Here is a 15,403-nt window from a genome sequence, read left to right on the forward strand (position 1 = left end):
ATATTGTGCTGCTATACAGTAAATATTGATTCATCACAAGAAATACGTTCTTTTTCTTTAAAAAAAAAAAGTCATTTATTTATCTTGAAAATACACAGACTTTTGGTATACCTTTTTTGGGAAAATGAATACATTTAAATAAATCAGTTCATTAATACAGAATTATTACACATACAAAATACATTTAATAATATATTTCAAAGGTACCAAAACTAGCAAAATCCAGAGTTTCTGAAGAAATATTTACAACAAAGCTTAATGAGGTGAATTACTAATATAAAAAATGTCATTTACTTTTCCAAAGCCCCCTGCTTCTCTGGACACAGTATTTGACGGTAACATCCAGGTATGCGTATGGTTAATTTATCATGTATCCTTGTACTAATGACACTACCCACATCACACTATACAGGTCAGGAACAACCAGTACTAGTGGCAATATAAGGGCTCATGCACACAAACATATTTTCTTTCCGTGCCCGTTCCTTTTTTTTCCGGACTGTATACAGAACCATTGACTTCAATGGGCCCGCATAAAAAAAAAGATGTTACTCCGCGTGCTCTCTGTTTCCACCCAAAGATAGAACTTGTCCTATTATTGTCCGCATTACGGACAAGGATAGTACTGTTCTATTAGGGGCCAGCTGTTCTGTTCCACAAAATACAGAATGCACATGGACGTCATCCGTATTTTCTGCGGACCACCAAATACATACGGTTGTGTGCATGAGGCCTAAGGCTGAGTTCACACTTCCATCAGTGATTGTGAGCCAAAACCAGTGTCCACAGAGATAACGTGTAATGGAAAGATCTGCTCCTGTTCTGGGTTTTTGACCCACAATAACTGATGAAAGTAACTGAAGTGTGAACTCCGCCTAAGCAGCGCTAAGCACATGGAGATGTTCTGTACAGCAACCCCCCTTAGTTTAACTATTTCATGCACTCACCGCAGACTTGAAGGCAACACAAATGATTCCTTCCACCACAGCTGTAGTTAAACTTGGAAACTCTCCATGTAGCCGCAAGCTTAATTTTACTTAAATCTCTAAAAATGTGGCTGCGTTTTACCAGATGCTATCTGTGAGTGAATGGGAACTATGCACCTGTTAAATAAAGAAGGTTTCACACACACAGTTTTTTTTTTTAAATATACATGCAGTTTTTTTTTTTTTGTAAAAGCCAGAAGTGAAAGCAAAAGGAATGAGAAGTAGATAAGAAGGACTTGTGCTCCTTTCTGAGAGATCCACTTCTGGCTTTGGTTCAAAAAAATTGCATCAAAAATGCATTGCTATAAAAAAACAAAAAAAATCCCAGAATAATGTGTTCTAAAAGTTTTCTCCATTATGATTCCAAAGACCTGTCCCCAGGGTGAGGACCCAGCCTTACCAGCTGCTTTGCCATTCAGTACTAGTCCAAGTGAAAATATCTGTGTAGGAGAAGACTAAAATATAAGAAGTCCCCCTCTCCCAGCTGCTGAACATGCAGGGGGTGCTGAGAGGACTTGGAATCCAGCTCCTTCCCACAAGAATGCGCTCAGCCCGATCACCTGCTCAGTCTTCTTACTGAGGGGGCAAGAGCCCTCTGAGCTGCCAGGCATGAGGGTATGGGTGGCACCAGTGGTTAGTTTCAGCCATCATCAGAAGACATATCTACACATTCATACACAGTGACTGCGCTTCCAGTAATACTATGCCAGTCATCTAGTCGTGGTGATGCCAGGGGCACGGAGGGTGACTTGTAGCTATGCACTAGTCCACGAGTGGCTGGCAGTCCTTCCTGTGCCTGCCCGCAGTGCCAGGGCTGTGCCCGCACCCCCCTGTGGAGTGACCAGTGTCCATCCCCCCCCTTGGTCCTTACACATAGTTCTTCTTATCGTAGTCTCCATTGGAGGTCGGTCTCCGGGAGGCAGAGTACTTGACTGGCGGGATCCTCTGCCCTCTCAAGGGGCACGACAGGCAGATTAAGACCCCGCCGAGGAGTAAGAGGGCAGTGGCCGCCCAGCCGACGTACAGAGCTGCCCCCATCTCCCTCTTCTTGGAGGAATGCACCTGGGGGTTGAAGAAGTCCTTGATGACTATGTTGGCCGTCCAGCAGAGCGGGATGAGCACCAGCAGCCCGGTCACGATGTACATCACTCCCCCGGCAAACACGATGCGACTCTTGACGCCGCTGCTCTGGAAGCAGGTGGTGCACTGGGCTCCGACTATGGTGACCAGAAGGGCGATCAGCCCAACGATGGATGCCAGGACAGTGAGTGCCCTGCCGGCCTGCAGCTCCGGCTCCAGCGCCAGGATGGAGTCATAGACCTTGCACTGCATCTGCCCGGTGCTCTGCACCACACACGACATCCACAGCCCTTCCCAGGTGAACTGTGCCACCACGATGTTCTGCGCGATGAAGGCAGACACCTGCCACATGGGCAGCGCACATGCCAGGATCACCCCCACCCAGCCGACGATGCACATGGACAAGCCGAAGATCTCCAAGGCGAATGCTCCCATCTTCTGCGGTTTGGCTTGTAGGACAATACTCTCCTGGAGGACACTGCTTGGTGCTGCTGGTACTGAGGATCTTAGCCTCCAGCTTCTGCATCTCCTATTAAGTAGCTCTCCAACTCCAGACATGCCTCGCCCATGGGATGCCCGGCCAGCCAATCGGGGGCCCCAGCATCCTGAGGCTGCCAATCAGGGGGCTGCCTGGAGGGATCTGAACTAATGACTAATAGTGGAAAGGAAGGGCAGGTGGAGAGGGGGCTCCTGCTGGAGGAAGGAGGAAGACCTGACCAAACAGAATGCAGAAAAGAAGGAAAAACAGCCCAGAGTGAGATGGACACAGAGTCCTGGGCTGTCCCAGAGGAAGAGGATGTGTCATGTCACACAAATCCAGGGGATTCCCTGCGGCACACCAGGCATGTCACCGTCACCTCCAATAAATGTGACGTGCTCCGCACATTCATGGTGTCATACAGTATCCACATCTCAGGGGAACTAGAAGAGATCACACTTAGGGCATGTGAAGGTTGTCACGTCCGCTCTGACATATTTTATGGTCGAGTGGACAACCATGGGACATTGAATGCTCCTGTGGAGTTCACATAACAAATCCGTCCGGTCTACGTTATTCTAGAGTCGTCTCCTGCATAATGGAAACCGGACGGATCCGTTTTGCAGCCCACAGACTTCTATTATGACGGAATGAATACTGGAATGCCTCTAAAGGCTTTGCGTTATGCATTCAGTCATAGAATTGTGTTATGGTCTGTGGTAACGGAATCTATAACGCAATTCAGAATATACCCCAACCCGAACTTCAAAATATGAAGTTCGCTCATCCCTATATGGCACATATAGGGATGAGCCATATAGGGATGAGCGAACTTCATATATGGCACATATGTGCCTGCCATGCGCTCATTTAGCTAACAGCTATTCCTCCTGTTTCACCCATACACACAGGGGTGTATCTATCACAAGGCAAACAAGGCATTTGCCTAGGGCGGCACTTGCCAATGGGGCAGCAAAATGCCTTGTTTGCTTAGCGATAGATACACAATATGCTAAATATTTTTTTTGCCCCTTGTTGGATCCGATCCTTCACTATGCGAGCGGCATCGCCGGCGCCGCATAGTGAAGGAGTTGAAAGACTTACTTCCTCCTCCTCCTGACTTCCTCCCGACCTCCCCTGCCTTTTGCGTCCGCACGTTGCCGTTGTGACGTCACACGGAGGTGGAGTCACGGGCCGGCAACGCTAGGGTGAGCCTTATCTCCTCCAAGTGCAAAACGGATCCTGCACACGGTTACCGTGAAAACTAAGGCCAGGCCGCGGCCACCAATGCACTGATCCCTGAGCCTGCTGTCTTCAAAAACTGTAAGTACTTAAATTACAGTAATTCACAAAAAATGAATTACTTAGATGTTTTATGGGGTAAGGGGGTTGCGACTCGTTGGGTGGTTAGAGTGGGGAGAATTAGGGAGGGGTTAATACTGTACTATAGCTAGCTCTAACAGTAAAGGGTGGAGCCTAAAGAGGAAGGGATGGGGTTTACAGAGGAAGGGGTTTGGCCTTGACAGGAAGGGGTGGGTCAAATTTATATTAGGGGGGTGCCCGAGTTTAGTCTCGCCTAGGGCAGCACAAAACCAAGATACACCACTGCATACACACATCATATGCTTGGCTTAAAGAGGACCTGTCAAGTAATTTTTGGATAACTACTGTGAAGGGGGCACATATCTGGTCATAGCTACTGTGAAGGGGGACATATCTGGACATAACTGCTGTGAGGGGCACATATCTGGACATAACTACTGTGAGGGGGCACATATCTGGCCATAACTATTGTAAGGGGGAACATATTTGGACATAACTACTGTGAGGGGGCACATATCTGGACATAACTACTGTGAGGGGGCACATATCTACACATAACTACTGTGAGGGGGGACATATCTGGTGTAGCTACTGTGAAGGCGGCACATATTTGGGCATAACTACTGTGAAGGGGCACATATCTGGACTTAACTACTGTGAAGGGGGCACATATCTGGGCATAGCTACTGTGAATGGGGCATATATCTGGGCATATGTACTGTAAGGGGGCACATATCTGGGCATATCTATTGTGAAGGGGGCACATATCTGGACATAACTACTGTGAAGTGGGTATATCTAGAAATAACTGTTGTGAACTCGCACATATCTAGGCATAGCTACTGTGAAGGGGGCACATATCTAGGCATAGCTACTGTGAAGGGGGCACATATTTGGGTATAACTGCTGTGAAGGGGGCATCTCTGGGCATAGCTACTGTGAAGGGGGTATATCTAGACATAACTGTTGTGAACTAGGCACATATCTGGGCATAACTGCTGTGAAGGGGCATCTCTGGGCATAGCTACTGTGAAGGGGGCACAGTGTGGGCATTACTACTATGTGCAGGTACAAAGAGGGAATAATTACTATGTGGGGGCATTAAGGGGACTGGGTGTGTATAGTTATGCTTTGGGCAGAGTTAGAGGTGTGGCCTAGTATGAAAAAAATATGTATACATACTGTAAACATATTGACCCATAGTAACAATATGTTTTTTATTTGCATGTATATATTTATATTTGTATGTATGGTTTGGGGTGGGGGGGCCCAGGTACATTCCATGCACAGGGGCCCTCTGCTGTCTGTGTCTGCCCCTGCTCAATAGTGTCACTGGGCATGCGCCGAGCCCAGTGATGTAATCAAAGCGCTGTTGCTTCAGGAGCCGTAGTATTGTACAGGCACAGGCAGTCGGCTATACTGTGGCTGCGCAAGATTTCTGGGGAAAGAAAGGAGGATGCAAGGATCGTGGGGTGAATAAATGATATGACGTAGCTGTCACGGAAGGTGTACAGAAAACTAGAAGACACAAAATGAAGATCCGACTGACTGGATCCAAAACTAAGGAACCAAAGGGTAAGCCCTGCAACAGACCTGACTCTCTCCCTAACTGCTCAGCCTATGCAAAAATCTCAATGGTAGATGATTGCATATCCTCGTTCCTCGAATGTATAACACCTGAACACCCTATAATAGTGAGGGGACACGGCCACCGGCTCCCTACACTTGATACGGAGGGAGTCAGGGTCACCTGGGATCCAGCAAACAGGAAAACACAAATGAATGAACAAAACTTATCTGTAGAAGACTCAGTAGTAGCATCCAGCATGCACACACTCCAGGAAGTTGACCCTTCCAACACCAGGGAAGGGAAGAAAGCCACTTAAAGGGGACGTGCACCCATAACATGTAACACCCCGTGCACACCGATAAAAGGCACACCTATAAAGAGAGGTTGCCAGGTGCAACCGCATACACATTGCAGCAAACTGCCTAGCACCGGCTCCGGCTGTTATACTCCCACATACATAATAAAAACATGTTGCCAGCGGCAACCACAAGTGTGGCAACAAATAAGCGTCCCTCACCTGTGGTTGAAACAACCAAACGAGACCGCAGGCAACTGCATGCGGTTCAAGAGTCATGACCATGACCATGGTCATGACAGTAGCAGAGGAGGCGGCGCCGTTAGGTTTCGATGTGGGAGTAAATTGATTTAAAAGGAGGCGTGCTGGGCTTGAAATAAAGGCGGGATGGGCACTGCAGGGGGCGTTAATGGGCACTAGAGGAGAGGAATATTTGAAAAATTGCTTTTTGATCAAAATAAAAACTTGAATAAAAGAAAGAGGACACATGCTGGAAAGAAGGTAGTTTATTGAACATTGCTATGTTAACAGTTTAATATGCTCAAACTAGGTGACAGATTCCCTTTAAGTTAACAGTTTTAAAGAAATTTTTATTCTAAGGATCTGTGAGAGTCACAGCGCATGGACCTCCACTGATGAGGACCTCTGACATACAGCCTACTGAAATAGCAGCAAAGTTGGTGTTTTCACATCATCTTCTCTATACAGGAAAATTGCCATGAAGATAACGCTAGTGTGCAAAAAAAAAAAAAACAATAAAGGTTCTTTCACATCAGCGTTTAGTCTTCTCCGTTATGTTTGTGTCCGTTCGTGAAATGAAACGGATTCATTCATAACGTAACATATCGTACACCTTTAGGTACGTTTAAAAACGGATATCATAAACGGATACGTTAAAAACCGGAGTAAAAAATGTCCGTTCAATCCGTTATGTAAGTCTAGTAACGGATCCATTTTCCCTACTTTTTTCCACCCATTAGTCCATCCCACATCTACATGCTTATATATTCAATGGTGCTATATTCTGACATCTTGCTGGAAGAGGAACAATGCTGCCTGCTCATGTCCTTTTTTCTGTAAACTATATGATATGAAAACTCAGAAACATGCGAATGTCATCCATGAAAAGGAGACGGCGATATTGGGTGCATCCCATTACATGGTGCCGAATGACACGCAGTGTTTTTTCCACCCTTTATAAAGAACTTAGAACACACCCTGTCAAATTAGTTTGAGTATCTCTGTGTCAGTGTCTCAAGCTTTGATGACCTTGTCCAATGTTTACGTAGACGATTGAGACGCAAGGATACGAAATTTCGTCGAAGTATTACTCCAGAAGAACGACTGATAGTCACTCTGAGGTATGTATTGTACTAATCACCAACTTTCTGTCACGGCTGTTTAAGGGTAACCAGAGCATACACAGTAAGAAGAGCTACTGACCGGACCCAAACTAGGGAAGAGAAAGGGTGACCCCTGTCAGACCCTCAACACTCTCCCTATGCTGCTAAAGCACATGCCCGGATCCAAATGGTGGAACGAGGCATGCCCGCGTACCTTAGACTGATGAGCCCTGTAACCCCTACAATAGTGGAAGGGGCACGGCCACCGATGCCCTGCTCAGAATATGGAGGGAACCGTGGCCACCTCAGATCCAGTCAGGAAATCACCAGGTACACAACAAAGTCTGCACACTTAGCTGATGGAGCTGCAGCCGCAGAGAAGACGGATCCAAGGGCCGCTGGCAATATCCGGAGTGCTTGCAGCAGCAGAACACAGGTCCAGAGAACTACTAGCTTAAGAAGTGAAGATACTCAAGGCAGAGCTACAACTGAAAAGAGAAATATAATCCACGCCCTGCAATAGGAGGAGGGGTGATTTAAAGGCAGGGAAATCAAACGCAGGAGAGACAGCTGGGAGTAAAGACCTCATCACAGGGGCGGAGAAACAGAACAGTGAGAACACCTCCAAACTCTAAGTGACATCATCACAGGGGTGGAGACACAGAGCTGTGAGAACGTCTCAAAGCTCTGGTAGTGACAGTACCCCCCCCCCCCCTCTACGGGTGGACTCCGGACACCCAGGACCCACCTTCCCAGGATGAGCCCTATGAAATGCCCTGATAAAGCGAGTGGCTTTAATGTCCGACATCGGAACCCACATCCTCTCCTCAGGACCATAACCCTTCCAATGAACGAGGTACTGAAGAGAACCGCGGACAATGCGAGAGTCCACAATTCTGGAAACCTCAAACTCCAGATTGCCATCAACCAAAATCGGAGGAGGAGGCAAAGAGGAGGGTACCGTGGGCTGGACATATGGTTTTAAGAGAGATCTGTGAAATACATTATGTATCTTCCAAACCCGTGGAAGATCAAGGCGGAAGGCAACAGGATTGATGACTGACAAAATTTTATAAGGCCCAATAAACTTGGGACCCAATTTCCAGGAGGGAACCTTCAGTTTAATATTTCTTGTAGACAACCACACCAGATCACCCACATTCAGGTCCGGACCAGGCACACGTCTCTTATCAGCCACACGCTTATACTTCTCACTCATCTTTCTGAGATTACTCTGAATCTTTTGCCAAATGGTAGACAAAGACGAGGAAAATCTCTCCTCCTCAGGTAAACCAGAAAGAGCCCCTCCCGAGAATGTCCCAAACTGCGGATGGAACCCATATGCACCAAAAAATGGTGACTTATCAGAAGATTCCTGACGACGGTTGTTCAAAGCAAACTCAGCAAGAGGGAGAAATGAACACCAATCCTCCTGGTTCTCTGCCACAAAACAGCGCAAATATGTCTCCAGATTCTGATTGAGGCGCTCAGTCTGACCATTCGACTGCGGGTGAAAAGCAGAAGAGAAGGACAGCCGAACCCCCAGGCGAGAACAGAAAGCCTTCCAGAACCTGGACACAAACTGCGTGCCTCTATCGGAAACAATCTCAGAGGGAATGCCGTGCAATTTAACAATATGATCGACAAAAGGTTGCGCCAACGTTTTGGCATTGGGTAAACCAGGGAAAGGAACGAAATGAGCCATCTTGCTAAAACGGTCCACGACCACCAGGATCACCGACTTCCCCGAGGAACGAGGAAGATCCGTGATAAAGTCCATGGACAGGTGTGTCCAAGGACGGGAAGGTATGGGTAACGGGAGAAGGGAACCTGAAGGTCGTGAACGAGGGACCTTAGCGCGAGTGCACGTCTCACAAGCCGCCACAAAACCCTCCACAGACTTACGAAGAGCCGGCCACCAAAATCTCCGAGCAATGAGATCTACCGTGGCTCTACTCCCGGGGTGACCAGCAAGAACCGTATCATGATGTTCCATAAAGAGTTTGTGACGTAGCTCAGGAGGCACGAACAACTTCCCGGAGGGACAACGGGCAGGTGCCTCAGACTGGGCAGCCTGGACCTCGGCCTCCAAATCGGAATATAGAGCAGAAACAACTACCCCCTCCGCCAAAATGGGACCCGGGTCCTCGGAGTTTCCTCCTCCCGGAAAACAGCGAGAGAGAGCATCAGCCTTCACATTCTTGATCCCAGGGCGGAAAGTAACAACAAAATTGAATCTGGAGAAGAACAGAGACCATCTGGCCTGTCTCGGATTCATACGCCTGGCCGACTCCAAGTACGCCAGATTCTTATGGTCGGTAAAAACGGTGATAGGGTACCTGGCCCCCTCCAACCAATGGCGCCATTCCTCGAAAGCCAACTTGATGGCCAACAACTCCCTATCTCCCACATCATAGTTTCTCTCTGCCGGGGAGAGTTTTCTAGAGAAAAAGGCACACGGTCGTCATTTGGCAGGAGAGGGGCCCTGGGACAAAACTGCACCCACACCCACCTCGGAAGCATCTACCTCAACAATAAAAGGTAAGGAAACATCGGGATGCACCAAAATGGGAGCAGACGCAAAACACTCTTTAATCTTAGAAAAGGCTGCAAGCGCCTCCTCCGACCAAGAGGAAAAATCCGTCCCCTTTTTTGTCATGTCAGTAAGGGGTTTGACAATAGAGGAATAATTCAAAATGAACTTTCTGTAGTAGTTAGCAAAACCCAGAAAGCGCATCAATGCCTTCTGATTTTCAGGAAGCTCCCACTCCAGCACAGCACGGACCTTCTCCGGATCCATGCGAAAACCAGAAGCAGAGAGGAGAAAACCCAGAAATTGAATCTCCGATACCATAAAAAGACATTTCTCCAGCTTGGCATACAGTTTATTTTCCCGCAGTATCTGCAGGACCTGAAAAAGATGATCCTGATGGGTCTGAACATCAGGGGAAAAAATCAAAATATCATCAAGATACACCAATACAAATTTCCCCATTAAATGATAGAAAATACTATTAACAAAATGCTGAAAGACGTCCGGAGCATTCATCAGGCCGAAAGGCATAACGAGATTCTCGAAATGCCCGTTAGGGGTATTAAAGGCCGTTTTCCATTCATCCCCCTCTCTGACCCTGACCAGGTTGTACGCGCCTCTCAGATCCAATTTGGAAAACACCTTGGCCCCAACAATTTGGTTGAAGAGGTCCGGGATCAGAGGAAGGGGATAGGGATCGCGAATCGTGATACGGTTCAGCTCCCTAAAATCTAAGCAAGGTCTCAGAGAGCCATCTTTTTTTTTAACAAAAAAAACCCCGCGGCAACAGGCGACTTTGAGGGACGAATATACCCCTTCTCGAGACTCTCGGAGATATAGGTTCGCATTGCGAGTCTTTCCGGTTGTGAGAGATTGTAGAGGCGTGCCTTTGGCAGCTTGGTGCCGGGAATGAGGTTAATGGGACAGTCAAACTCCCGGTGAGGAGGTAGCTCCCGAACACTGCTCTCGGAAAACACATCCGAGAAATCAGAGAGAAATGATGGCAGAGTTTTAGTAGACACCTCTGCAAGAGTGGCTGTGAGACAATTCTCTCTACAAAAGTCACTCCACTCATTTATTTGCCTTCCTTGCCAATCAATAGTGGGGTTATGTCTAGTGAGCCAGGGTAGCCCCAAAACTAGAGGAGAAGGCAATCCGTTAAGGACAAAACAAGATATCTCCTCCACATGAGTGTCACCTACAGCTAGCCGGATATTGTGAACAATGCCTTTCAGAGATCTCTGCGAGAGTGGGGCAGAGTCAATAGCAAAAACAGGTATATCCTTTTCTAATGTACAAACCTGAAAACCATGCAAGGCTACAAATTGAGTGTCAATAAGATTGACGGCCGCTCCACTATCGACAAAAATCTCACAAGGAATGACTTTGCTCTCTAGCGCCACCCTGGCAGACAGGAGAAAACGGGAACTGCAGGTCAAAGGAAAAGCATCAATTCCCACATCAACTTTGCCCAAAGTAGCAGATGAAGCAGAACTTGATCTACCTCTTGAGGTTTTTCTCTTATTATCGCTCTTAGTACAGGTCAGGAATCTCCTAGACGGACAAACATTTGCCAAATGACCTATGCCCCCACAACAAAAACACACCATATTCTGAGGACTAAATCCTCTTTTATCAGGGGCAAGTCGGCCTAGCTGCATGGGCTCCTCCTCAGAGGGGAGCGAGACAGGATGAGACCCCTGCATACTGAATGAGTCCGCACCATTGCCTCTAGACTGACAATGGCTGGACGGAGAGGTCTTGTTTCTTTCCCTTAGACGCCTGTCAAGGCGTACCGCTAATGACATGGCAGACTCTAAGGACGTTGGTCTCTCATGGAAAGCAAAGGCATCTTTCAAACCCTCTGAGAGACCATGACAGAACTGACTTCGGAGTGCAGCATCATTCCAGCCTGAATCAGCTGCCCATCTCCGAAATTCAGAACAATAAAGCTCCGCAGACAGTTTGTTCTGGCATAGAACACGTAAGTTCGATTCTGCCAGAGCAACACGATCCGGGTCATCATATATCTGCCCCAGGGCCACAAAAAATCTTTCCACGGATCGAAGGGAAGGATCCCCTGATGGCAGCGAAAAAGCCCAAGTCTGAGCATTACCTCTGAGCAGGGAGATGACAATCCTCACCCTCTGTTCCTCATTACCAGAGGAGTGGGGACACAAACAAAAATGGAGTTTACATGCCTCTCTGAAGCGAACAAAATTCTCACTGCCCCCGGAGAACGTTTCCGGAAGTGAGACCTTTAGCTCGCAACAGACTCCATGAGCCGGAGCAGAGCCCAATGCTTGTAGCTGAGTCAGAGATTGACGGAGATCCGCTACTTCCAAAGAAAGACCCTGCATGCGGTCAACCAGGTCAGAAAGCGGATCCATGTCAACAAGGACGGTTTTGGTGGATTATAATGTCACGGCTGTTTAAGGGTAACCAGAGCATAGACAGTAAGAAGAGCTACTGACCGGACCCAAACTAGGGAAGAGAAAGGGTGACCCCTGTCAGACCCTCAACGCTCTCCCTATGCTGCTAAAGCACATGCCCGGATCCAAATGGTGGAACGAGGCATGCCCGCGTACCTTAGACTGATGAGCCCTGTAACCCCTACAATAGTGGAAGGGGCACGGCCACCGATGCCCTGCTCAGAATATGGAGGGAACCGTGGCCACCTCAGATCCAGTCAGGAAATCACCAGGTACACAACAAAGTCTGCACACTTAGCTGATGGAGCTGCAGCCGCAGAGAGGACGGATCCAAGGGCCGCTGGAAGTGAAGATACTCAAGGCAGAGCTACAACTGACAAGAGAAATATAATCCACGCCCTGCAATAGGAGGAGGGGTGATTTAAAGGCAGGGAAATCAAACGCAGGAGAGACAGCTGGGAGTAAAGACCTCATCACAGGGGCGGAGAAACAGAACAGTGAGAACACCTCCAAACTCTAAGTGACATCATCACAGGGGTGGAGACACAGAGCTGTGAGAACGTCTCAATGCTCTGGTAGTGACACTTTCACATATATGCTGCTACTGTGTTTTATTGCCTTTTGTAAGCCCAATTTAAATTTTCTAATATATTGAGAGGGATTTAAATCTCAAGAGACAATATTTCTTGTCTGAACATATACAGTGTATTGATATATTTCCACAAATTTGTAAATTTCCTTTTAAAGACTTTTTGTTAATGTTATATAACATATATTTTATTTAAACTATGTGTAAAATACATAGTTTTTCAACAGCTATGTAATGTATGATAATTTTTATTTTTATCTATCTGTTGTTAAGTATCTTGAAGGCCGCTTGTTGAACACTCTGAAAACTTGTTATGCTGTATGAAGACTGTCTGTATTGTTACATTATGAATGATATGTGGTACTTATATTTATATATATATTTTTTTAAGGTTTCTGGCCACTGGTGAAAGTTTTTCCAGTCTTTATTTTCAATTTCAACTTGGAAAATCTACAATTTCGTACATAGTTAAAGATACCTGCCGGGCAATATGGAATCTTCTGCGTGAAGAATTTATTCCCCCTCCAACTTGCCAGCAGTGGGTCAGCATAGCCGACAAGTTTTTCGAAGTCACCCAGTTTCCCAATTGTATTGGTGCAGTGGTTGGAAAGCATGTAAGAGTCTTTAAGCCCCCACGTAGTGGATCCTTTTTTTTTTTAACTATAAAAAGTATTTTTCAGTGATATTAATGGCAATTGTGGATGCACAATACAAATTTGTGACTGTCGATATAGGAGCTTTTGGACGAACAAATGATTCCCGTGTTTTTAAAAATTCTAATATAGGAAGAAGACTGTACTCAGGAAACGTTGATATACCTGAGCCCTGCTACTACAAACCCTGCTCTTCCATTTGTTCTTGTTGGAGATGAAGCTTTCCAAATGTGTGGAAATCTACTGAAACCATATGCTAGCCGTGGTCTAGACCAGTGTTTCCCAACCAGTATGCCTTCAGCTATTGCAAAACTACAACTCCCAACATGCCTGGACAGCCTTTGGCTGGAGGCACATTGGTTGGGAAACACTGGTCTAGACTATCGAAGAGCATTCAATTGCAGATTGACTCGCGCCAGAAGAATAGTAGAGTGTGCTTTTGGCATATTGACTGCAAAATGGCAAATATTCACTTGGGCAATACAATAAAAAATAGATACTGTGGATGATGTAATAAAAGCATGTGTTGTGTTACACAATTATAGACCCCCTGTCAGTAAATACACCTGGAGATCACATTCAAACTGGGCCAAGATCAACAGATGCGTGGAGTCGCATGCGTGATCAAAATGCAGAATATTTCATCCCCCCTGCTGGATCAGTGCCTTGGCAGGATGAGCATATTTGAACTTGGGAAACCATTCATGCTGTGCACTTTTACTGTTACGTCAGATTTTTTGTTAAACTTTCTATATGTTTTTTGATAGCCACAGTTGCACATAAAAGCAAGTTGTTAATAGATAGGTTATAATACATACAAATTATATTTTACTACTGTCATTCATTTGTTTGATGTTTCTATATTGTACCTTGTTTCTAAATTTAGCGTAGAGTCGACCAGTATGCATCGGTCTACCTACATTTATTGCCTTTGTTTCTCTATAAAATTCATCCAAAGGTAAGCAATGCGTCCCCGACCATCATGTATCTGTTTGTCCCCTTTTTTGTGTTTCGACTGTATTCATATTTTTGTTCAGACATAACGACCAAAAACAACACTTGAACATAATGTATACAGAGAAAGTATCTTTGAAAAACAAAAAGTATTTATTAAAGGAATACTTTTTATAAATATATTTTTACACTTTTACATTCTTGTTCAAAATTTTTTAAAGTTTACAAATCTAAAGCCTTCTATAAATGCACACAGCCCACCGCAATGGGACTAGATATCACATTTGATAGATAATAAAATGGAACAGAAATATGATTTTTTTTTTATAAACAGTTTCTATGGTATGTGACAATATGCCCTACCTGATAGAACCGATAGGGTTCTTTAACACAAAACAGTCCATTGTGAAAATCCTCGTTTCTACATAATGTGAGTGCACACCATTATCATGATTGCTCCTGCTATGTGGTAGCTTCATCATACCGAGTTGAGAATTATCACACTACAGTATGCACTGCGAGACATGTGTTCCTTGGCGGCATAGAACGTGCAAACGGTAGTGCACAGCATCATATATTTCAATGATTCTTTCCACGTCTTTCCAACCCCTGGGCTATTGTTCCTGACTAATATGATCATATAAGTGCTTGACTATAGCCACAACATGCACAGAATCATTGTGCCCATGAAAATTAAAGCAACAGGTCACATAGTTGGCTACCAAACCACATGTCTCGGAGGGCGTATGGTCTTGTGCATGAGCCTTTATTATATTAAAGTTAAAGGACCTAGTAATGACATATGCCATTCCTAGTCTTGTTAATGCTACACTCTCCAGCAATTGTACAATGGAGGATCATCATAGAGAGCGAGCCTATTTCAATGGAACAACAACCGGTAAACAGGCCAACAGTGAACAAGTCATCAGCTTTGTGCAGACCTTTACTCTGTGCAGCATTAATTAGTGACAGCAATGTGGATTTGTGCAGTGTGTCACTCATGAACTAAAAGTGGTTGACAACAACCAGCATCATAATCATTGCAGCCCAGTACTTTAAAAGAGTGGAATCTACTTGAGAATAGTCAAGGTTATTGCTAATCTCTTGGGCTCTTATCCATCTGCAGATGATTGGCAGTTCTCTCCTTAATAGAAAGGGAGAAAACTA

At 45.8% G+C, this 15,403-nt stretch overlaps 1 protein-coding gene across 1 annotated transcript; it reads right to left on the reverse strand.

The window, feature by feature from the left end:
* Positions 1–699: 699 nt before the first annotated feature.
* Positions 700–2,584, reverse strand: CLDN5 (claudin 5). The gene has a single exon (XM_044289912.1). The coding sequence runs from the start codon at positions 2,499–2,501 to the stop codon at positions 1,854–1,856; it is 648 nt and encodes a 215-aa protein (XP_044145847.1). The 5' UTR covers positions 2,502–2,584; the 3' UTR covers positions 700–1,853.
* Positions 2,585–15,403: the final 12,819 nt, after the last annotated feature.

Source organism: Bufo gargarizans, chromosome 1, assembly GCF_014858855.1.
Source record: "Bufo gargarizans isolate SCDJY-AF-19 chromosome 1, ASM1485885v1, whole genome shotgun sequence".
NCBI lineage: Eukaryota > Metazoa > Chordata > Amphibia > Anura > Bufonidae > Bufo > Bufo gargarizans.